General features: G+C 43.6%; 1 protein-coding gene across 1 annotated transcript; it reads left to right on the top strand.

Moving 5' to 3' along the window:
- The first annotated feature begins 35 nt into the window (after window positions 1-35).
- Window positions 36-25,199, top strand: pear1 (platelet endothelial aggregation receptor 1). Its single transcript, XM_084709075.1, has 24 exons — window positions 36-150; window positions 279-331; window positions 14,073-14,174; window positions 14,330-14,431; window positions 14,533-14,633; window positions 14,747-14,839; window positions 17,706-17,952; window positions 18,452-18,557; window positions 18,647-18,783; window positions 19,100-19,312; window positions 19,444-19,618; window positions 19,740-19,860; window positions 20,048-20,211; window positions 20,627-20,729; window positions 20,899-21,045; window positions 21,341-21,472; window positions 21,647-21,775; window positions 21,996-22,121; window positions 22,366-22,575; window positions 22,663-22,772; window positions 22,943-23,069; window positions 23,232-23,294; window positions 23,550-23,744; window positions 24,496-25,199. Exons 3-24 carry the CDS (start codon window positions 14,077-14,079, stop codon window positions 24,636-24,638), a joined length of 3,042 nt encoding a protein of 1,013 aa, XP_084565201.1. The 5' UTR covers window positions 36-150; window positions 279-331; window positions 14,073-14,076; the 3' UTR covers window positions 24,639-25,199.
- Window positions 25,200-25,248: the final 49 nt, after the last annotated feature.

The following is a 25,248-nucleotide window of genomic DNA, read 5'->3' as shown; positions in this document are numbered from 1 at the left end:
TGACAATTTAAGGTATCTGGTGGTCAAACCTTTTCGACAGTCTACCACATTATTCTGTTTTATAAACAGTGAGATTTTCTCTTTTGTGTGCGCGCACGCGCCCCCAAGACATCCTCTCACTGTGACCAAAGGACCCTCCCCCGAAGGATGGTAAGATGCGACACAAACTTGAGCACGAAAGGCAAAGTGCTCGTTAAGTTACGTTGTCATTGTTTTGTTCCGTTTAAGAATTGTCACATTTTGCGAGAAAGATTAGTTTTTAATATATTTGCGTTAAGGGTCGGACAATATTGGGACGAAGAGTCGACAACTGTGGATTCCGTTGAGTGAGGTGAGTGAGTCGCAAGATAAATTACACCAGCAGACCTTTGGCAATTGTTATGTGACTGAATATAAACTCTGTTATGTGACTGAGTATAAATTCTGCTGCATTGTCGTGACCAACTTCTTGCAAGAAAATAATTAGGTATAGGCCGACATACATTTGGCTATCCATATGACTTTTCCCTAAGTACAATGAACATGATGTGCTCCAGTGTGATGCAAATAGGTTTGTTTTTCGCACAATGTTTTGTGTACATATACATTTAGTTATTTAGCAGATGCTCTTATCCAGAGCGACTTACAGTGAGTACAGGGACATTCTCCTCAAGGCAAGAAGGGTGATTGGCCTTGCCAACATCATTTTGGCCGGGAATCAAACCGGCAACTTTCTGATTATTAGCCCGATTCCCTAACCGCTTTGCCACCTGACTCCCATTGTGTGTAGATGTTCTTAACTGTCAATATGTTCATGTGCATCGATCAAGTGGTGTTTTACACTGTCTGAACTGAACTATAGTTTAAATGGTTCATCTAGGTTTGGTTGTAGCCTCCTTGTCATCAGAAACAATCTACCAAATGAACCATGTTGAGCAGAAAAGTTACTACAATAGATATTAACTAGTCTAGTTAACACTTTTTGTCCAATGTAATGTTCCACTATGTGTGACTCTGTGGTTTCAATGATCCTTTGGCTACTTTCCATATTAGACACTGGAGGAAGTATGGGAGTAGGTCCCTTGTTGTTTCCTTGCTTACATTAGGAGCCAGGGTGGTTTTCCAAGAGTTTAATTGTCTTTGTTGTGGCTGTGCCAGACTGACTCATACCAGTGACACATTGTGACATGTTCTTAGTCAACTTCTTTAACCCAACATGATAATCCAGCATCCATCAGTTGTATCTCTGTATCTCTAAGGACAATACATCACTTTTGTTCATGTGTGAAGCATGGTATGATGTAAACAGCATAGCCTACTGTTTATAGTGGGGAAGGGGGGAGTAGTTTGTGTGATAGCCTAATGAAGGGAGACTGGTGTTTTGAAATGGAAGGGAGAAAACAGGACAGAGTAACACGGCGGATATCACTATTAAAAATAAATTATATATATATAAAAATTGTATATATATATATATAAGTTGTAGTTATAACATAGTTAAGGTGGCAGGCGTGTGTTGTTTAGGCGGCCTGATTTTATGTATACTCAGAGTGTATCTTTAGAACAAAGGCAACTGCATAATGTATGATATTGTATAAAAAACGAATTCCAGATTCCAGAAGTTGTTGTGAAGGCTTCCCCTATGGATACAAGTAAACCTGGCACTGTTACACATTACTCAACACCTGAAGTGAGCCTTAAGCGAGAAGTCATGATTAATATCCAGTAAATCCCTCCTACCTAATTCAGCCAGCTCCAAACCTCTTTCCTACACTATCCAGATGCTTTAGGAAAACACATTTGATGTTTCTGTAGTTTGTGGATCCCTTTATTTCAAGAACATACCTAAAATAATGGCTGAATTTTGTATTTTGGCTGATTCAGTCTGATAATCTGCATAAGAGGACATTGACATATTCCACCTTCAAACTATTGTCTGTTCTCCTACAGACTGTTACAGCTATCAGTGGCCTATAGTGATCTATTTTCTGTCTGGTATCACAACAAGCTCATCTTTTATATCAAATATCTAGGGATTCTGAGTTCCTTCCTTATATGTCTGGCCTACTCACTATGTGTTTGTCCAGAAAGATATTGGGTTTGAGGACTGACAAGCCATTGGATATGTTTATGTTGGGATGACACTGGCCAGAGACACCAGAGTAGAAGTACAAATAGGCTGAAGCGATGAGGTAAGTGTAGTTATATAAAACAATGTAGATTTAATGCCAGAACTTTTCTTTTGCAGATGTTAATAGTGACGCCACAGACAGAGCACAGTTCCTGCAGGTTTTCACTTGAAAAGCCGTTTTCATGAGATATATGCTCCATGGCCTCACACAATTTGTGTGTTTTGGGGTTGAGACCACAGTTCCTTATTGAATCAGGTATAACTGTATAGACTAATTACGTTATGTAGAGTTCTATGCAGTATATAATATAGTAAAAATGTACATTATAGTGTATTGTAAGTGTACATCTTTGACAGTCTGTATTCTATATATGTTTCTGTTTCTGAATGTTGAAAGCTCACATTTTGTGAGCTTACATTTTTCAAGTAAATGAGAAATCCATACCATTCAATTGACCAGTGTTCAATTTTCAGAGCATTTAATACCAATGAATCAATGACAAAAAAGCACAGCACACTCTAAACTAGGTGACAGAGACTAAATATCCCTTCCACATGCTTATATAAGCCTTTCAAGCCCATGTGTTCAGCAGCCGTGTAGATAATTTGGAGCAGATATGAGTGCAGCCATGCCACTCGTGGTTTTGGGTCGGTTTCGCCTCGGTTTCTTCTCTCCTGCTGCGGAATACGGACAGTTGCTATAGGGGTTTGGCTCCAGTAAGCCTTCATATAAAGAACAGTGGTTGGGGGGGTTTTGGAAAAAGAAACGAAGCAGAGGCTGGGAGGGGTGACGGAGCCACCACATAGTACTTGTACTGTGGTGAGGGTCGTTTCTGGAGTTGCTTGTGTTGTTGGATGGTTTGGGTTGGTTGGTGTTTCAGAGGGAGGGTGGGGGAGTGCTGGAGACATACTTAATTAAGAAAATGGGGGCCTGCTCTGGTGTCTCCAGTTGTGTGCGCTGTCTGAAGAAAACTGAAACCTGAGATCTGATTCGAGGAAATGTAGTATAATTAGTGTGCCCTTGCTGCTGGCTATGTGAAATGATTGCCCAAGTGTCTTTTAGCAACTTAAGTGAGGTCATGGACGCAAAGCAAAGCTTGAGAGGGAAATTAATTTGATCAACTGTTGGGCGAAATGTCCTATATTCACATCGCACATGCATATGAAATCTGCATGTGCAAATGAAGTAAAATAATATGTTGTGCTTGGCACTATTGACTCTCTCTGGTAAACCATTGGATGCTTTTCTTGATTTTAAACCCAGAGGTACTCTTCCAGCTGCGAGGAGCTATGATTCCATGCCCCTTCATCATGTATTTTATGAGAGTCCGTCTTCTAAGTTCAAGTGTTTCCATCACTCAGGTCAAGTAGTAAAAAATATCTTTAGTCACAGAGTGTGGGGACATACAGATTGATAGACCACCCTCTCATTATTCACTGCAATGTATAGTGTCGGAAAAGTAATAGAAAAGTAAAAAATAATAGGTAGCAAATCCACAGGGTTTGCTCTTGTAAAATATTGATGCCAGAAGGGTAAAGATAGTGTTGCTCATGAGAGTTTCCTTTTGCTTGATAGTATTCCCACCTCAGTTGCGTGTGCTTGTCATAGGAAGAGGGATTTGGGATGCAGACCTAGGTTTACATGCAAGATGTTTCCTCTCAGCTTCCTATTGTTTTTCCTAGCTCTGTCCCCATGGGTTTTCGTTATGACGGATGAGGCAAAGGAGAGAGCGTGGACTTGTGGGACTGTCGAGGTTTGGGAGACTGGGCTGTTTTCCTCAGAGTCAAAGGCAGAAGTTGTTTTTTTCTTGCTGCACCATGGCGGACGAAGTATTTAGGTCAGCAGACAGCTCATCCCTCTGCTTTTTTGGAGTTTAGCTCGAGTTAAGAGTAGGACCAAGGGTTACTAAGCCGAGTTCCGGAATCAAAAGATAATTGTCACTTCTCCTGATGTATATGATTTGAGAGTTCTTAAAAAAGATATGTGTGAAAGATAGTACTACTGTATGCGCTAATGATGACAACATAATTGGTAGATGAAGCGCTTTATAGTACCTTAACTATTTAAACATACTACATATTATTGTAGAGAATACAATAATAATACAATAACGTTTGTGGATAGATTGTAGATACATCACCTATGATGTACATTGTACATTTTAAACAACATTGTAAACAACAATTGACCGTTTTTATTCCAAACTTTACTAGTTCCTGTGTTTTTTTGCATTGACATTTTACTTATCACTTGTGCTTCCTTTAAATGAAAGAGACCATACCTACACAAAACTGGATGCCCCCAACCTCCTCTCCTTCCTCCCTGTGTCCCCTGTCCCCCTTGTTTGCCCAGGATGTCCTGGTAGGTGACATACGACCTGTCTCTTTCTGACTTCCTGTTGTGTGTGGTAGGCCTGCAGGTGCCATAGCAACAAAAAAAGGTGACAAATTGTGTTTGGCTTGGCCATTCTAATCATATACAATTCATCATTTACTGTACTTCTTATTAAGCTAATATGGCATAAAAAATGCATGCTGCCACTGCAGTACCTACAGGTTTTAATCTAGGCCCGTGCAGTGCCACTGCTGTGAAAAGCATAATCAAGCTGCCAAAGTATAGGAACGTTTTCAAGGGTTCACCTACGGGGTAGAACACGTGGCCTGAAGTTTTTTCTTTAAAAAGTTCTTTAACTTCCAGATGTGGAAGATGAGGTCCATCTGGAGAGAGAGAGAGAGAGAGAGAGAGAGAGAGAGAGAGAGAGAGAGAGAGAGAGAGAGAGAGAGAAGAGAGAGAGAAAGAGAGAGAGAGTAAGGGTGAGAGAGAATAACAGAGAGAGAGATTTGGGTTCTATGAAGAAAAGCTGCGATAAAATGATCACATTAATGAGGAGCAGGTTTCCTCCTGGCACTCCAGAAAGGCATCATACTGTGGGACAGAGGCAAGCCAGTAAATCAATGGGGTTTAACTGGGAGGAATTTACTGGCCCCAACTGGACTTCCTGGAAATAGAGATAGCGAGCGAGCAGGTACCTACCTCTACTTTAGCTTCCACTTGTGTTTCTACCTCACCGAGTCCTTATTAGTCAGTGTGGTTGTCAGCAGCTGTACTTTACTTATGGCTAGACGCTAGGTCACATGGATAGCTCACTGTCTCCTAGTGCTGTATTTTGCACGATCAAGCACAAACCCTAAAGGCTTTTTTTACTTTCACATTTAGGGTCCCATGAGGTAAGTGCCCAGGTGTGTGTGGGGGGGGGGGGGGCGCATTATTACAACCCAAACAGGAACTGATGACTGCAGAGTCATCCACAACAACAACAACAACAACAACTGTAAAATAAGACATCAACACCAACACCAAAATGGGTTCAAGATATTACAATCTCACTGGTTTCAAATAAACTTGCCAGCCAGTCACATTCGAAGTGTTGTCTTAATCATAACCAGATGTGGTACGGTTGTAGTCTGTAATCATAAATTTCTCTCAGTTTCATGGAACCGTGAAGTTCAAAATCCTATGAAAGCCAGTGCATATGTGCTCTGTCAATAGCATGGAATGAATCTTGTTCAATGGTTCAGTGTAAACGACACAGCTGACTCCATGGCAGATGGATGCTCTACCACATACAGTCAGGCAAAACTGGATCTGAGTGGTCATGTTGTTAAATGGAAAGATCCGCCGAAATGAGAAAAGATCCAACTGTTTAAGTTATGGATTACCATGGCTGTATTTGAAATGGAAACCATGTAAATCCATCGACGTACTGTAAGTGATATGACTTGACACATTAAGGCCTAGCCGAGCCTGTTGGTCTGTGTTACAGTAATGTTGGTACTAGTGTTAGCCGAGAGCCCAATGGGGTCATCGTATTCCACGCCCGACCACTTGAGAGGGGATTGAGCTCCGACCAGGACCAATACTTTCAGCATGAGCCGGAGCCAAAGGAAAGATAATAGTGGCTAGGGATGGAGAAATTGGCTGTGCGTGTGTGTGTGTGTGTGTGTACACGTGTTGAGGAAAGCGCACGCCAGATCCCCCTCAAATGAGGTCTGCATGTGCACATCTGTGTTTATTGTGATGTGTTATTTTTGATGACAAGGCAAGTTTTGCAGTCCACATCATTTAAGCATTTCCTTTTAGCATTTCCTTTTGTTAAAGTACTTTTTGCTTGCCTGTTTCCCTCAATAAGAAATAACAGGGGAAACAAATGAAGTACTGTCACTGTACATGGGACGACCAGTGATTGATAGCACGGTCATGGATAGTCTCCCACATTTAGGGTGAGGGTTAGACTGTAAAAACAGTACTGATATTTGTGAGCTCCACTGCAGTTACACCAGACCTGCACACGGGTCTTGCAGCCATTCAGACAAGACAGGATTCATTAAAAAATGGTTGATTGCTGCAGTCTGACGCATGTGAAAATGTTGGTTGAAGCAAAAGCAAAGGTGATGAATGTGAACACAATCTGAAGAGGTTATGTCTCCTACTGTTTGTTAGGTTGAAGACAGTTCCACATGATTTATTTTTTGTTTTTGGACTTTAAAGACCTGTGACCTCTTAGCCTGTCTTGTGTATGCTGGAAGATCCCCATCTACAAGCAAACAGGAATAAATGTTTTCTCTGGCAATGTCATGAGGGTTTCATTTGAAGACGCTATATAGCATCATATCACCATATTGAATCAAAGGTTTCTTAACCTCTTTTTCCATTAAAAGCAGGACAGTGAAGCTGAATTAAAAAGACAGAAAATAGCATTAAAAATGAACGAACAAAACATTTAAAAGTGAATAAAAAAATATTAATGTCTACATTAAAAAAGAAGAATGAGGACTCTTGTCAGAGTTCAGAGGGTTTCAAACATTCCATATTCCATATTGACTTGTTTTTGACTGAATATGTTAGACTGCTTAGTCAGGCTGTTCAGTTCAATTCATTTCTCAATTTTACCGTTGAAGTGTTTTTGAATTCTGATCAATTGTCTTATAAAGCACTTTATTTGTGTGAAAGCAGAGCATGCTGTCATGTCAAACAGCAGACTGAGCTCTAGTCCCAAGAGAATTGGCCATGGAGTTGTCATGCACAGTCCTTGTTCTTTACTGTCGCTAGTACAGAAAAGGCTACGTTAGGGTTTAAGTTACATGGAACACATTTAGCACCGGCATTTTATTTTTTAACCAAAGTATGCAATTTCATTTATTTGACTAGTTTTCAGCTTCAAATGTAATACATACAACTTTACTTAACTTACATAACTCACGTATACTAATGTAAGGGATTGTTGGAAATTTGGCTACATTTAGCTACAAAAACAAACTTCTCGCATCACGATGTGAGGGAAGAGAATACAGAGTAATAGAACACTCAGGTTACGGAGTTCAAGGACACAATGTGATGAGTCTTCATATTCATATTCATATTCAAACTATGAATCCTTATGAGTGTTTCTCAAACACAAAACCACTTGATTATAGGATGATTACATGTCCGGTAAATACTGTATTGTGATTGGAGAGGCCTAAGCATGGGTTTGTAATAATGTTAACCATGTGGTTTTTTCAATCGTGTTCTTGCTGTGTACGTTTACAATGAAAGATTGTGTTCTGGTCATGGTTTGTGGAAAGTTTCTTTTACAAGAATCCCATGTGTCTGTGCACACATTATCATCCACATAACATTACAGTACATATAATTACTGCACTTGTACGGTCATGTTCCTCCAAAACCTCAGCCAAGGCCTCCATTTTGGGTTTCATTTGCGTAAGATTGTAAAAACAACTATACGGTGGATTAAAAGCACCTTTTAACCTACGGAGTGGGTGTTCTGGTATACCTATGCACAGATGTATGTGCATGAACATGTCTGTCTGGTGGCCGCTGCTTGAGTGCTTCTGAGTGTCTCTGTTTGCTTGTCAGGACCGCTACACTTTCCCTGACCGATGAAGCCACAGTCATTCGGCATGTGGTTCTGGTCTGAGTGTGGAGGCAGTGTGTGCTGTGGGCCGGCACACGAGCGCACGAGTCCTTGCTGCGTGGTGCGACTCAAACTGGCCACAAGCCCAATTCAACAAAGGGAGAATATGTTTCCAGAGCATCAGCGCTAGACACGTTTGACCAGACTAGGACCTCAAATGTACCTTCTCAATCATATTTATGTGGTTGTAGGTACCATGTGTGATATAGATTCAGCTGAAACCACTCAGCTCATATTCCCTGTTAGTATCCTCACGTTGGTGTCCTCACATTGCCCAAAACAACAGCATTGTCATGGTAACCTTATCACTCCTTACCTCCGTTATCCACAATAGTCTCTGTTTACTGTCACTGTAGTGACACTGGCCATGACATAAGCTCTCTACACCGTGCAACATGTCTGACATCACAGCTAGAGACTCCAATACAAACATCCCAGCTCCAGTTTATCAGGCTGTTGGCTCTGGAGGTCAACAGAGGAAAGAGTTTGACCATCCCAAAAGTGGGAAACCTTCTTGTTATGCTGCTTCTCTCCTATTCACTTTGATGTTCAAAGCAAGCGTGACCATGAATCTGTGACCTGTAGTGTCTAGTTAGTGAGGGTCTTGGTTCCCACTGGCACCCAAACTTGGATGGCTGTAGAGTCCTGGGGAGTGGAAGGGGGGTGGGTGGGTCGAGGCATCCTGTTATTTTGGATTCTAGAGCCACAAAAGCTGACATTGGCTTGACATAGTGACTTGGATTTGACTAAGGCCCTACAGCAGGGCAGATTTGTTTCGTTTTTCGCAGCTAGCGTCTTGATTAATGGAGCATAACAGTAATGTTCTGTGTCTCAAACCTCAGGATGGATCGTAAGACGCCAGTGAGCACGTCGTTTTATTTAAACAGACTTTTGCAGCAAAGTTATCGTGAAGTGCAGAGTTGCAAAATCCCAAGGATATTCAATGGAGGGTTGGTTTTATTACAATTTGCATGAATTTTACCGTAACTTTCCATCCTTTTGCTACTTTACCCTAATGAGGACAATCCAAGAGATCTGCGTCAAATCTACACTTAGCTCAATTCAGCAAAATATCAGACAGATTTGATGATACAAAAACGTTTGAAATGTATTGGTGTGAAAGTTCAAAGAACTCAAAGTTCACTCACATTAATCTTCCAGCAGAGAGCCCAGCCTGCAGTCTCCAAGCTCACTCAGCAAAATATAGACCTCTAACACCTTCCCAGAAGAACCCGCCTCCACCTTCCCTCCTAGATCATCCTTTTGTCATGCAACTCCCACGAGAGACAGTCAACAGCACATGAGCTGCCAAGAGTTTCCACTCCCAATATTCCAGAGAGGGGAATGAGTCTTGTGGTTCGGTACCACCCATACTGTTTGTCTGCCTTACTGTAAACACTCTAATAGATAAACTTGAAAAATCATCTGAATCGACAGGAGACATTATATTTCATGTGTTTGCAAAAGTTAGTTTTAATACTTTTAGATTGAAGGGATTGGGTTTGGCATGTTGTGATTTTGCATCCATTTCACCAGAGAGTTGTTTGAGGCTGTCTGCTCCTTCCACCCTCTAACCCTTCCACCCACCCACTCACCCACCCACCCACCCACCATGTGGCATTACAGGGACCGGGGAGTGTGTGCCAGCCTAGCTGTGGTAGAGGAACCGTGGCCATTGTGTGCGCCAAGACGAAATGCCAGATGCAAAGGATTATGGGTTTTATAACCAGTTTACAGTAACTCTGTTTTAATGGGGGAGGGGGGGGGGGCAGGGCAGGGTGGGGTGGGGGGGTTGGTTGGTGTGTCATATGGAGCTCTCCATCTAATTCTATCCAACTGGCTGTCGCTCACAGCTTTGGAGAGGTGTTAGAGATTTGTTATTCTTACAGTTGAACTGTAAATTGATGATACAAACCTAAGCCTGATGTATTGAGAACAGTAACTGCTGTCAACCTGAGTCAGTCGACGTTGCATATAGCTGAATCTTCATATCCGTCCCACAAGAGAAAAATGCTTGTGGATTACAGATTTGCAGATGAATGGCTTGCTGTCACTGAACAAAAACGGTTCTGATGTAATCACCAAGCACTGATACAGAGCCATCCTACAACCTTGTTGAGCGATGCCGTACAATTCAGTAGGACTGGCATCATTTGCTTCTTTTTTTCAATTTTGGTTTCAGTAACATATGTGGATTCTGGGGCTTTAAAACAGTGTGAGCAAAGCATTCATACAGGAAATTCATTTCAGTTATTCTGTACGGGTATGCTGCCATTCTGCAATTCGTGGTACAATGGTAGCTTTGAGAAGTGCAGTAACAATTTTAAGACTTTCATTGTGTAGTTTGTGTCTGGCTTAGCTGTTGGAGCCCCTCAAAGTAAAAAGTAGTTGTGCTTGGCATGGCACACAGCCTTTCTCACTCTCTGCCTGTCACCAGTCCACATTCAATGTGTTTTTTTGTCTTTTTTTATTTTCCTATCCTCTGTGACGCTCCTTTCCAAATGGTGACTAATATTTTCTCCCTCAATTAACATCGTAATCCTGGAGAGAGGGAGAGGGAGAGGGAGAGGGAGAGGGAGAGGGAGAGGGAGAGGGAGAGGGAGATGGAGATGGAGAGGGAGAGGGAGAGGGAGAGGGAGAGAGAGAGAGAGAGAGAGAGAGAGAGAGAGAGAGAGGGGTGGCATGGGTGTGTGTGTTTGTGGGGGGAGAAAGTAACATTTTGATCAGACCCATGTGCTGCATTTAGAATTGCACTATTTACTGACAATATGAAAACTTGCTTGTTATCCAATTTAGACAAAAAAGACTACGCCCCTCTCTGAAATTGATGGCCTTTTTTCCAAGGGGAAAACATTATGGATGTTTACAATTGTAATTGTTGAATGTAAGTTATGATTATGTAAAATCATAACAGTTGTTGTATGTATAAATGAATGTACTATAGCTTTTATTATTATTTAATATACCTTTTTCAAATGAAGGCTACCTGTTTAGGGTACAGATTTGTAAAGTGATTAGAAAGTGTCAATATAAAGACCTGTCAGAGGAAGAATTCATGTGTGAAATGAAATCATAATTACTATTTTGTTGCCATTTCATGTTACATGTTATTTCCAATCATACAACTAGGATTGGAATCAAATAGTAATGACACGTGTACAAGTGTCTTCAGAGATTAAGATGAAATCAGTGCATCTGTTTTTATTTGATTCTTGTTTCCATTGAAGTCCTCATGTGGTTCTGGCAAGAGAATTGTGAGGCCCTTTAAAGCAGCAGAACAGTCTTCATTTAACACAATACACACACGCACACACACACACACACACACGTGGGCCACAGTTTGGCTCCTGACACTGGACTCCAAGAAGAGCCCAATGAATTAGCAAATGTCTTCACATACTATAAATAGTCTCTCTGTACTTGTTTCAAAATATGGGACTCATTTTGCATGTGGAATGGATCAAGAACATGAAAACAAACCTGTAAGTGTGTGTTTGCCCGTGCATGTGTGTGTGTGTGTGTGTGTGTGTGTGTGTGTGTGAGAGAGAGAAAGAGAGAGAGAGGGTGAGAGAGAGAGAGAGCAGAGAGAGACATGAAAAATAGCCTGCGCGTGTGTTGCTATTCCTCTATTGTTTTATTGGGCCACTTTAGAGTTCAATGAGATTGGCTGCTTTGCTCATAGAAATCAACCTAACAGCACAGCAGAGTACAAAAGGACAGAAGCTTTTGCTTAAGGACCTTTACTTGGCCAGACTGGTTACTTGAAGCATCTTGTGTTGTTGAGGTGTATCAACTATTAAATATTGTATAAATGTTGTATTTGTATTTCTGTCATTCTTGACACATGCGTACCCAATGTGAATTATCCCACTGTTCAGTCCAAAATTGCATTAATAATCATAATACCAACCTGGAGAAGTTAGAACAAATATAGCAAAGGGTTAAAATAAGGATTGAGTATTAAGTGGAATAAGAATCTATTTTGGAGACACAGATGCCAGAACAACAGGAATCAATAATCAGCCCACATCATGGGTGAAGCCAATAATTAAACCCAGCTCCAGACCACTACTTTACTGAATATTCTGACTCCTGAGTTTGATCCATACCCCCTACCAGACGTTTACCTACCGTTTTAATTGAAGGTAACCCAGACATGAAATGTGAAAGTCTGCTCAGCTTAACTTCAAAACAAGTCTGTTTCTTTGCACTCCTAAACTCATTAAACACACACACACTATTTCTCAGCACTCAAGAATTCCCATGTGGTTTGAAGACTTCTAATGAAGCACAATTAAAATGAAAAAAAAGGTAATGAAAAATATTTACCCCAATCCAATGAAGTGGATGGTAAAATTGATAGCTACTCTTAACAAAACCCATATGCCAGTTCTTTTAAAACTCTGTTTTTGTGGTTAAGAGTTTTGTGTCAGTGTGTTGCCAGAAAAAGGAATTAACTCCTGACAGAGAATAAAATGATCAGGAATGGTTATCTCAAGAGTAGCAGAGGAATGATTTGTATTAATGCCACCATTTCTAAGTATGACCGTAGTACTGTAATGTAGCTGCTGTTCTGGCTTAAGTGAAACTGCTGAATTCAGTTCATGGACTGTTACTGACAGTGTTTTGTTACTGAATGGTTTGGATGGTGTCTGGTGTGTTTTTTCCAAAGGAGATCATGGTGACATTGGCAGGGAAAGTAAACCTTTAATTTTGAGGAGACAAGTGAGGAATCTCTCAAGAAGTTTGAAATGTCATAAGTCTTCCGTTTTTGTCTTATTTTTGTCTTGTCTCATTATTTCGGCTATTCTAACATTTCTCTCCATGAGTTTTAAAAACTAGTTGACACATTTTGCTGTTTATCTTATACCGAGTTAGGACCATTACTCAAATTGATTCAAAGTACACATAAATCGGAGTGAATTCGCCAAATCTACATTTATTACATATGCTTCAATACGTAGGGCACTTCAAGGTACCACTTCGAGGTGTCAGTTGAAACAAGCAACGGCATCTTTCAAACCCCTGTTGTTTCCAGTCAGGCCTGGTGCGTTTTAGGTTCGAGGTCAGAGGTTGGTATTCAGACCCTTAAAGGATTTGTCCAATAACTGTCTGCGGACCAATCCTTCCTTACTTTATGTGGAGGACTGAAAATGCTGTGGTACACTAACTCTCAGAGGGGAAGTGTTTGGAAAACACATGGGAATTAGGCTTGAATCTTATGTCAACATGCAGTCCCCTTGCTCCAAATACTGTCATTTTCCCACGATGCAGAGAATGGCCCCTTCAGACGACCCATGCCACTGTGTTCTCGCAGCTTCGGACGTTTCAGTGAGAGTTCTTCAGAAAAAAGGCCACTTTCTTTGGGAACGGCCTCCCTGCTGCTCCCTGAGAGCCTGCGCCGGTCCCCGTCCCAAGGCGTTCCCCCGGGCCTGGGATCTGATTAGATCCAGATGCTGTGTGGAAGGACTCTGCGAAGGGGTGGGGGGGCGGGGGGGTTGGTGGTGGGGGGATATGGAGTGTTCTGTTCGCTCAAGCTCTGATTGATAATAGCGTAGGATTGGAGGCGACTCGCGTTTCTAAACCCCGACCCCTCACTGTATGTCTCTCTCATTTACACACACTCACGTGGGCTCTGTCTCTCCTTCCTTCTCTCCGTCGGTTTCGAGTTCCTTTGTTTTGAGTCCCACATGCAGGGCGACGGGGTTCTTTACCTCTCCCCAGTGTTTAATGAACTCACTATTGAGGGGTAATACTTACCCCTACTTCATTGGTACTATGAATAGAGACTCTGAAGTCCTGTTTCGATCACTTGACTGCTACTAAATTCATGCTCTGATAAAAGCTGTTTCGGCCAAAACATTTGCATGTTTAGTTTAATGGAAAATGTGGGAAATTGAGTCTGTGTTCTTTTTCTCGAATTCTTGCTTGATGTTAAAACAACATGAAAATGATCCTCTGGGTAATTCCTCCTCTTTCCTCTTTAGGACAATGCAGTCCCTGCAGAGCTGGATCATCCTCATGGTCCTCGTTGACTTGTCGAGGTCTCTGAGCCCGAGGGATCCCAATGTCTGCAGCCTATGGGAGAGGTCAGTCCCCATGAAGCTGAAACAAGTATCACCAAAGCACAAGTTTCCTTACATACATTACCGACATGTACTGTATGTTGGTTCTCAGTTTGAAGCTCCTTGTCTTACCCTGTTGACAATGACTCTCTTCTTCTGCTCATGGTTTTCCAATACAGTTTCACAACTTCTGTGAAGGAGTCGTTCTCACACCCTTATGACCAGGTAACTGAGGAGCCCTGCTCTGACCCCCGAAGCTCCTACAGATGCACCCGCCACAGGTAGCGTTATTTTGCACTCACTTCATGGTTTGGCGTATTTCCAGTTCCTGTTTCTTTAGAAGGATTGAGCGTAACGTGAAATTGCATCGTTTGTTGTCAAGGATTACCTATAAAACAGCATACCGGCAGGCCGTGAAGATGGACTATCGTAAGAGGTATCAATGCTGTCCTGGTTACTACGAAAGCAGTGAAAAATGTGTCCGTAAGTAATACCAAAGCTAAATCCATACCGGTATTGGTAGTTTATGAAACCACATTTTAAATCGTTTTTTCCCTCTTCTCCAAGGGAAACTAAATTCAGTTTTGGTTTTCTAGCTCGTTGTACCATAGAGTGTGTCCATGGACGTTGTGTTGCTCCAGACCGCTGCCACTGTGAGGGAGGTTGGCGAGGCAATGACTGCTCTAGTGGTGAGTTCGAAAATCGACATCGCATAAGTCAGCACGTGCACAAACAAAGGACAAGTGACCATTCTCACACTACTCTTCCAAAGGAAACAGCCTTTGCAATGGAAATGGACCATTTCCAAACACACAGAAATACTTGATTAATGGCAACCACATCCCAGGATGATTGCCTTAACATTCACTTCATCCACTCATTCTGGCCAACTGTTTCTAAATCTGAATCTTATCTCTGAAACCACTATAACAACACTGGAGCTCAACATGCAGAATCCTATTTGGCTTGCATGGCAGCACGTGTTCAACCACATATCTTTAAAAACTGTAAAATGTTTGTTTAGCACTAAACACATCTTTACTTTTATTCAAATCCTTTAGAAGGAAATCTGTGTTGCCAAATTCAACCAACCTGTGTCTCTGAACTCAACCAATTACAGTGCTTGGACTTTCACATGAACAGGCTTCACTGAAATTGGTGGTGGTTTGTTCTTGAAGAGGGAATGATGGGAAGGGGAAATGGAAAATGTTACCGAGCTCTCTCTGCTTCTCTCCTCCCCCTCCCCCTCTCTTTTCTACCTCTTTCTCTTTCTGGGCAGAAGAGCCTTGGCCCCAACTGTACAGACCTAGAATAGAGCCCACTGGCAGAATGAGAGTTGACACTTCCTGGATGCCTGAGTGTTGAGCTAGCTTGCTGAGGGAAATGAGAAATACGTTGATGTTTCCGTGTTGAATATGCTCAACAGAGTCAGAGTAAGAGAAGGGGGAGAAAGAGGTTGAAAGAGAATGATAAAATCGAGAAAGGTTGGTGTGTATAATCATGTTCACTGTAAAAGCTAAAAGGGATGTCGGTGGACAGTGGCGGATACGAGATAAATGTCTTAGATTATTATTATATGTATAACATAAGCTTTGATTATGGAAAAGTAGCCAGAAGGAAAGATTAGATGGGGTTCAATTACTTTTCTGGGAGATGTAGGGTTTGGATACAGGCTAGGCCTCCACAACCAGTTGTACTATGCACTTGGGAAAGGCAGGAATTTTCCCACCATATCTTAATACATTCCCACTTACTGCACAATGGGGATCTGACATTTTAAAGTGCTTCCCAGTGCACATCAACAAGACTTTCAGGGAAAATGTGAGATACAAAAACAACAAATAAATAAACAAACTTAAGTGTCTGTGAGAAAAGGTCTGTGACCAGTTATGAATTTGATAGAGTGCTCTGCTCACAGATCACCCTTTTACCTACTCCAGCACTTTAATTCAAAGTCAACCATCCACACATGTACTTATCAACCCACCCACCCACCCAGCCAGCCATCCACCCAGCCAGCCATCCACCCAGCCATCCACCCAATCACTGAGCCACCAAATCCCTCCCTCCCTCCCTCCCGTCCTTCCTTCCTTCCTTCCTTCCTTCCTTCCTTCCTTCCTCGCTCCCTCACTCCCTCACTCCCTTACTCACCCCCTCACTCACTCCCTCACTCCCTTACTCACCCTCTCACTCCCTCCCTCCCTCCATCACTCCCTCCCTCCCTCACTCCCTCCCCCCCTCACTCACCCCCTCACTTGCTCACTCACCTCACATGTACATAGCTGACGTCAGCTCTGGACACGTGAGATTGAGGACCCTGTGGGTCCCTCACTAAATCTACATAGCGGTCCCGTAGAACGCCTGTGTAAACATTATTGCTGCTCCAGCTAAACTGCCCATAACTCACTCTGACACACAGTCAGGCTGAACACCCTCAGCTCGCTCACATGCCCACACTGGAGAAACTAGTGACCACTTGATTCACTCAAACAAAATAGAAAAGTTACTGCAATAAACAAAGCGCCCCATGTTTTCGCCTCAAACCAAATTTGGCCACCACACCTGCACTTATTGTCTGTATAAGGCAAAGAAGGTTAGGAGATCATGTGCAGAACATATTCTAAGACATTATAGTTTGGTGCTAAGTAAACCCCAGTGCATTCATAAGTCTGTCACAGCCTAAAACCGAAAAGGTTTACATGGTAGGCATGCTTGAAATGATTGTGATGATAGCTGCTGGCGTCAAGAGAGTGGTTAATCGTCCTGTGTTGGATGTCTATTTTTCACTTAGAGAAAGCCCAGGCCCAAGCCAGTTAGTTATTGATGACAAATAAAGGAGAGATGAGTGCATGACTGGTCCTGGTTTTCATGTCTGTAGCCATCTCCCTCATGTCCTCTGGGATGATTGAAATCCAAACTCTGCGAGTCACTGTTGCTTGACAACCCCCAGAAACGTCCCACAGGACAGCTGAAAGACTCTGGATTTGAACGTCGTTCGTCTTCTTGGATCCATGCAAATTGCCCTGTCAATTGCATATCACATGCCTGTAATTTGATACTCTGGAGCTAAAGGCAGACCTGGATATAGATGGGCATGTCTGTCCGTTTGAGGGCTATGGCCATAAACGGAGAAGACATATTTCCTTGGGAGAATGATCACTAGGGTTGCCCTCTACACATATTCCTGTTTCGTTGTTGTTGGGTTGATATTAGAGTCCCAGTGGTGTGAATATTATAGTTAGTTTTTTATTTATATGCATTTGTCATACTCTCATAAAGTACCATCACCATCTGTCATGTTGAAAGTAAACGAGTCCATGAATTAGTGTACGTTATTGTTTCTTTGTATCTTTGTTGTGGTATAATATGTATAGATATGAAATGACTGCCCGTTTAGAAATGTTTCCTCGGTGGCATCACCACAGCATTGTGTGTGTGTTTGTGTATGTGTGTGTGTGTGTGTGTATGTCTGGCATTCAGTTCATTGTTTCACACTGGGATGAAACGTTTTCTTTTTGCCTGTGTCTGATGCTCATCCTTGCGCTTGTCTTGTAGCCTGTGACAGTGATCAGTGGGGTTCAGACTGCGGTCAGCGGTGCAGGTGTGAGAACGGGGGACTGTGTGACCCTGCCGGCGGTACCTGCCAGTGTCCCGCTGGATTCATAGGGCGCAGCTGCAGAGACCCCTGCCCCACAGGCACGTTCGGCAAGGGCTGTCTACAGAAGTGCCAGTGTGGGACTGGGGGGTCCTGTGATAAAATGACCGGAGAATGCATCTGTCGCAGTGGCTTCACAGGGACACTGTGAGTAGATGACCCAGATATTGGGCTGTTCTCATTTACTTTACGTGGATGGAGGTCTAAAGTGTGCTGTTATACTGTAACAGATAAGTACTCGACATATCATATTCACTCTCAACATGGTCTGTGGCCTTATTTCATTCTTCCAGTACACGTATATGGTGGAAAAAGACCCCATTCAAACACACTAGCTATGTGCATGCGTCATTAGTTACACCCAGTGTTTTAGATGCCCCAAAGGATGAGTAGAGAAAGAATGGACCTCACTACAAGGTAATAGTGGGAAAGTCTTTTATAGGATGTAACTGCCAATTTAAAAATGCAGAGCAGCACTCCAAGTACTAATAAAATATGTTCGGCAAATGTAACTCACGAATAAAGCTTTTTTTTGGTCCCTAGTTTTGTGTCTAGTACTTTGTGTATTTCACATGAAGTCCTGTTAAATCCTTAGCTCCGGTTGTTGTGTTGTATTCTTCGAAGTTGTTTTCTCTCTGTTGCCTAGATGTGAGGAGGCGTGTCCAAGGAGCCGGTGCCCACCCCGATGCCCCTGTCAGAATGGGGGCATCTGCCAGGGGAAGGGGGTCTGTGCTTGTCCCCATGGGTGGACGGTAAGATCCCCACTTCCGCTTCACCTCTGGTGTCAGACATCATCCGTATATCATCCTCTGATTTGTTTTCCTTCTTTCTTCCTCTTTAGGGTGCAGTGTGCACTGAGCGTTGTGCAGAGGGAAGGTTTGGGCCAAACTGCGTCCATGAGTGTGTGTGTCACAACGGGGGCCACTGTGATCCTGAGACTGGCCAGTGCCAGTGTGCTGACGGCTTTACCGGAGCAAGGTGTGAATGGATTTGTGGGATTGTATTTGTAAAAAGTAATCGTTTTTCTTAAACTTTAAAAAAAGTAGACCCAAATTATGTAAATGTGGGAGTCAAGTGGCTGAGCGGTTAGGGAATTGGGCTTGTAATCAGAAGGTTGCCGGTTCGATTACCGGCTGTGCGTAATGACGTTTTGTCCTTGGGCAAGGCACTTCACCCTACTTGCCTGGGGGGAATGTCCCTGTACTTACTATAAGTCCCTTTGGATAAGAGCGTCTGCTAAATGACAAAATGTAAATGTCCGGTACATTTTCTCTGGGTATTTGTTCCACTACAGGTGCAGTGAGGAGTGTTCGGTCGGCAGCTATGGGCAGGACTGTAAAGGCGTGTGTGACTGTGCCAACGGAGCGCGCTGCTACAACATTGACGGGGGCTGTCTGTGTGAGCCGGGCTTCAGGGGACCACACTGCAGGGAGAGGATGTGTCCTCACGGCACCTACGGCCTTTCCTGTGAACACAGCTGCCTCTGCAATGACAAGAACACGCTCAGGTATGGACCACTCCCCGCGTTCAAACAGATGGGAATCAATGCCATACGTTCAGGCACAAATGTCCTTTTTTTTATACTTTTATACATTTCTTGTGGTGATTCCGCGTTGTTTTTTTCCCTCCACTGGCCAGCTGTCACCCTATGAAAGGCGAGTGCACGTGCCAGCCAGGCTGGGCAGGACTCCACTGCAACGAAACGTGTGCTCGTGGTTTCTATGGCCACGGTTGCCTTGGGCCCTGCCTGTGTGTGAACCGAGGCGTGTGTGACACCGTGAGCGGACATTGCCAGTGTGTCGCTGGGTACACGGTGAGGGGTCATGCTGTAGCGTAGAGAGACGCGGGTCGAGCGTTGCATACTGGCTTCCTGCCTACACTTGAGTCTGTTTGCAGTTCAAACTGTTCTTACCTGCTTGTGTCCATTTCCCCAGGGGGATCACTGCGAGAGTCCCTGTAAGAGTGAAACGTATGGGAAGAACTGCTCACTGGAGTGCTCCTGTGCCAACGCAGTGGACTGTTCGCCTATCGACGGGACGTGCTTCTGTAAAGAGGGTGAGCGAAAAGACAGACAGGGCAGGCCGGCAGGCAGGCAGGTGAAAAATAAAGACAAAAAACAAAAACAAAGACAAAAGTGGTTGTTTCATGGCCCTGGATAGGCAAAAGATTCTGTATGAACGTCGTCACACCCACCTGTCACATTTTGTCTCTACAAAACGGCTTCTGTCTCGTGTGTCACCAGGGTGGCGAGGGCGAGACTGCTCCATCCCCTGCTCAGAGGGCACCTGGGGCCCGGGCTGTAATGCCACCTGCCAGTGTGCCAACGGCGCGTCCTGTAACCCTGCAGATGGATCCTGCACCTGCATGGCAGGCTGGCAGGGGGCCCTGTGTGACCAGTCATGCCCGGTTAGTGTCAGTGTGACGAGAGAACCCTAACATACGATTTCATAACGTACTGGATATAATTCAGCCTTTAAAGGTGCCAAAGTATAGTGTGATTCAATCACTTTTATCCATTGCAATATAGTCATATGTCATCTCTTCCTGGCTTCATAAAAAAAAATGCTTTGTTTTGTCTGCCCGTAACAAATAAGCCTACTTTGTACAATATGGATTGGAAGTGGTTAAACCAACCTTCTTGGTGTTGAATGAATGCAGCATGTTGGTTCCGTATCTTCATTGAGGACTACATGCCAGCCACGTATTCACATTCACTGTGACTCTTGCCAAAAAAGTGTTTGCTTGACTGATTACGTTGGCCAAAGGGTCCAGGGAATCCCTTGACGATGCTTTCTCCATTGGCATGTGTTTGGGTGCACAGATGGGCACGTTTGGGCCAGGCTGCCTGAAGAGGTGTGACTGTCGCCATGCCGATGGGTGCCAAGGTGCCAGCGGGCAGTGCCAGTGTCTGCCAGGGTGGACGGGTAAGTGCCGACTCTCTCCTTGTGACCGTGCCAACTTGGATCTGGACCAAGATAATCGTTTGATTCAATTTGAGCTACAGGTTTTTCTAAATCCTCATCCCATCTGACTGTTTGCCTCACACAGTATACTGTACCTGTTTAAACATTTTGTCGACATATTTTTTACCAGGTTCCCGCTGTACCCTTCAATGCCCAGAGGGTATGTGGGGCCGCAACTGTGAACAAACCTGCTCCTGTCAGAATAGCGCCACCTGTCTGCCTCATAGTGGCGCGTGCGTTTGCCGGCCAGGCTTCTGGGGACCTCTCTGTCAACTGAGTGAGTTGGCCGGAATCTATTCGTCCATTCGAACCATCGCAATGATGACATTTACATTACATTTACATTTAGTAGAAAGTAAGTACAGGGACATTCTCCCCGAGGCAAATAGGGTGAAGTGCCTTGCCCAAGGACACAACGTCATGTGCACCGGCCGGGAATTGAACTGGCAACCTTCACATTACTAGCCCGATGCTCTAACCGCTCAGCCACCTGACATGCACATGACCCTGTGTGTACATTCCCCTCATCCATCGACCTTTCTGACCCATGGGCCCCCATGTCTCTGTATCAGTCTGCAGCGCGGGCAGGTATGGTGACCAGTGTGGTAACACGTGCCCGTCCTGTGTCCACTCCTCCTCATGCCACCATGTGACGGGCCAGTGTGTGTGCGCGCCCGGCTACACCGGAGCTCTATGTGAACATGGTCAGTGTCGTTCATGGACTAGTTCTCCACCTGTATTTAGAAAATGATTCAGTAAAAATGTATTCCTGTACATATTTAAAGCCTAAAAACAATATTAAATACAATCACAAGGATGTTTTTGAATTGAAGCAATTTAGGAGTTAAGACAATTTTGTGTATTTGTGTGATTCCCAGAATGTCCAGTGGGTCTCTATGGCAAGCAATGTACAGAAACGTGTAGATGCGCCCATAACTCAACATGTCACCACCAAGACGGTTCGTGCCACTGTCCATCTGGTTGGACCAGCCCTGACTGCTCCTCACGTGAGTCTAGTTCTACCAAATGAAAATGACATTACAATCCCTTCAAAATAGAGGGTAGATAAATAATATCATGATTATAATAAAATAAAAATTGGGGTAGCGATCAATGTGTACTATAACTTTTATGGTGATTTATCGTGTTTAAGAAACGTGCATAATTTAGCAAATTCACAATTCCATTTATCATCTAGTTTTTTCTGGTTCTTTCCTGTTTTTGTAGAGTGCCAACCCGGGAAGTTTGGTGCGAACTGTGCCCAGACGTGCTCTTGCCCTCCCAACTTCTTCTGTGACCCACAGACCGGAGAATGTGTCTGTGAAACAGGACCAGGCGTCGACTGCAAACAAGGTATACTGGTCAATGAAAATGGATGACGAAATACCACCAAATTGTACACACCTGATATTTTTCTTGGTCTCAGTCAGATTATGTTATACAGATTATAGTCAAGATTATATTGCTGTTGACCAAACAATGTTATACCAGTGATAAAACCGCCCCTATCTGGTCTGTCCAATATAGCCACACAATGAAATAAAGCTGTTAAATGACGTGGACAAACGTAAAATTCTTCTTCTCATTCCCCCTTCAGAGCGCTTTGTCAGCGTGATGGTGCCCATGTCCCCGGGTGAACGAGACTCATGGGGGGCCATTGCTGGGATCGTGGTGCTGGTCATCCTGGTGGTGCTGCTCCTGGTGCTTCTGCTGCTCTACCGCCGCAGGCAGAAGGAGAAGCAGACCAACACTCCCACCGTGTCCTTCTCCACCACACGCACCTCAAACTCTGAATACGCCGTGCCAGGTAAGAGAAGAATCCATAGTTTGATATTAAGGGATGCTACTGCTCCGTGTCAGTTCGAAAATCGAACGTGTTTTTTCTTCATTTCAGATGTTCCTCACAGTTACCACCACTATTACTCCAACCCCAGCTACCACACGCTGTCCCAGAGCAGACCTCCTCTACCACACTTCCCCAACAACCATGGCCGTGCCATCAAGGCGAGTGCGAACCCTCCAATGCCCTTCATCTTAGATCTTCTGTGGTTATGAGTCATCAATGTCACAGACTTCCATTAACTTCCTTATATATATTTTCCGTGTTTCCATTTTTGGAGAGGAGCAACTTTCAGGCCAAGTCTGATTGGTCGATATTTGTGTCCTTTAAACAGAACACCAACAACCAACTGTTCTGTAGCGTGAAGAACATGGAGAGGGAGAGGCGGGGCTTGTTTGGGGCAGAGAGCAATGCAACTCTGCCTGCTGACTGGAAGCACCATGAGACCCGTAAAGACCCAGGTCTGCCCGTCTAATTGCCCCTCTCAAACTCTGCGTGCTCATTGCCAACCTTTGTTTACGGCTCTAGCTTCACCTGGTATTGATTCAGTGTGTCTCCGGGACAGGCCTTTCACTTTTATTAGTTTGTTGTAAACTGTAAAAATCTGTGTTTGATATTTACAGGAGCTTTTGGAATTGATCGTAGTTACAGCTACAGCGCCAGCCTTGGGAAATATTACAACAAAGGTCTGCATGGTTTAAACCATTGTGCAATTCTTTCAGCATGTTATGCTTATATTTCCCCATCTCCCTTAAACAACCATTTTTTGGGGACTGTTTTGATTTTGGGTCACATTTCTGGTACGTTGTTATAAACGATCCACTGCTCCTGATCTTACTGAGTGGCCACATATTACCAGCTCATGTCAAGTCAAGTCAAACATGACGCAGAATACAAAAGCCAATGTTTAGCATTCACAAACGTTGTTCGCTTGGTCACAGAGCTGAAGGACACAGTGGCGGCGAGCAGCAGCTCGCTGAACAGTGAGAACCCGTACGCCACCATCAAAGACCTGCCGGGGCCGCCCTTCTGCTCCCATGAGAGCAGCTACATGGAGATGAAGTCAGCAATGCCACGGGAGCGGTCCTACACTGAGATCAGTCCTCCGCCGTTCCACACGGCCACCCTGCGCAGAGGTGAGGAGGGCCTCCTTGTTTCGGAAGTTTCTAGTAGCTGTGTCAAATGGCTGATGTCAGGTCAGCCTGCAGTTTTTTTTCTTTCCCCTTGAGGATGAATAAAGCAGCTATCTATATGTCCATCTATCGTATTTAACGTGTGGTCTTCAAGAGTGGACGTCATCAGAATATCATTGGGTTTAATTCTGCTCAACTCAAAGTTCAACTTAAATAGCTGAAAAAGTCCTTACGTTTCATTATTTCCACTTCAAATCCCACACTCATTCAAATTCAATTCACGTGAGCCTCGCTTCTAGAATGTCCTTTCTGGAAGAGAGACTACGGTTTGTGGATTGGACAGGGATGAGTTTCCAAGATTTATGGCTGAATGGACAGAACTGTTTGCATGGAAGTGAGGTCATGTGAGGGAAGGACAGGAAGGAGATGGCCGACAAAAGGAGAGCCAGAGAACGGTGTCTCTTTAGACCTATATCATAACGACTGGAAAAATCTGAAATGGTGTGATTGAAGATTAAAAGTATGTCCTATGATGGCTGTTTGTTAATGTATCTGCAAATTGAGTACATTTTAATATTTATTTTATAATATGATAGTCATATCATATGATACCCGAACAGAGCCCTAACTGTTGATGAAATGAAGAGCCCTTCATTTAGTATTGACCTCATTTAAGCAGAATCTGATGCATTGCCATTTTGGCAGTTATGTTTTAAGTCAAGTTCTGTGGTTAACTTGGTTCCGTGGTTTTCAGAACGCAGTTCCCTTGGCAACGTCCCAGAGGTGGAGCCTCAGAATCACTACGACCTGCCGGTCAACAGCCACATCCCAGGACATTACGACCTGCCACCTGTACGCAGACCACCATCGCCCACACGCAGGAGACCCCCTCAATGACACCATCTTTCTCCTCGCAGCACTCACTGGACATGCAGGACAGAGAGGGGCGCCTCAGAAGCTGGACGTATGGGGAGGTTTCTTGTACTAGCAAGAACATTGTGACATTGTAACACTGCCCTCCTGTGGATCAATGGTCAAACTTCAGGTTGATGACAGACTTGGGATCCAGACTGCAGAGCCAGGAAAAGTTGAAACGGATTGCCAAGACGCTGATGTGGCAGTTTGAAGAAACTCAAAACATTCGAGTTCTTACGTCAATTACTTACTTATGTCATTGTCTCGTACTGCTCAAAGAGTTCTAAAAACTTGAGATTTGGCACATTTCTAGGCATTGTCAGCAATTGTGTAACCTAGACGTTTTTTATATTCAAATCAGCTTCAGTCAATTCAAATGCCTTTTAGCTCCTACTTCATAGTCCGTATTATATGTAAAAATGTAAACAGATTGTCAAAGCAGAAAAGATAGAAGCACATTTTGTGTGATCATCGTAAGAATGTTCATTATTGAAGAAAAAAAAAGTGTGTATATAATGTAAATAAAATATGAACTGATTTGAATTAGTATGTGTCATTTACAAAGTAACACACACAAAATAGGATATGACCA

The sequence above is a fragment of the Hypomesus nipponensis genome, chromosome 2 (genome assembly GCF_054491055.1).
Source record: "Hypomesus nipponensis isolate SF chromosome 2, ASM5449105v1, whole genome shotgun sequence".
Lineage (NCBI taxonomy): Eukaryota > Metazoa > Chordata > Actinopteri > Osmeriformes > Osmeridae > Hypomesus > Hypomesus nipponensis.
Note: the sequence above shows the minus strand (reverse complement) of the source record. Positions and strands in the feature narration are given on the sequence as shown.

Coding starts and splice junctions, on each gene's coding strand:
- pear1 (XM_084709075.1), top strand. CDS start 14,077: ATGCAGTCCCTGCAGAGCTGGATCATCCTCATGGTCCTCGTTGACTTG. Junction 20,212..20,626: donor TGTGTGACCAGTCATGCCCG/GTTAGTGTCAGT, acceptor TTGGGTGCACAG/ATGGGCACGTTTGGGCCAGG. Junction 21,776..21,995: donor CAGCCCTGACTGCTCCTCAC/GTGAGTCTAGTT, acceptor CTGTTTTTGTAG/AGTGCCAACCCGGGAAGTTT.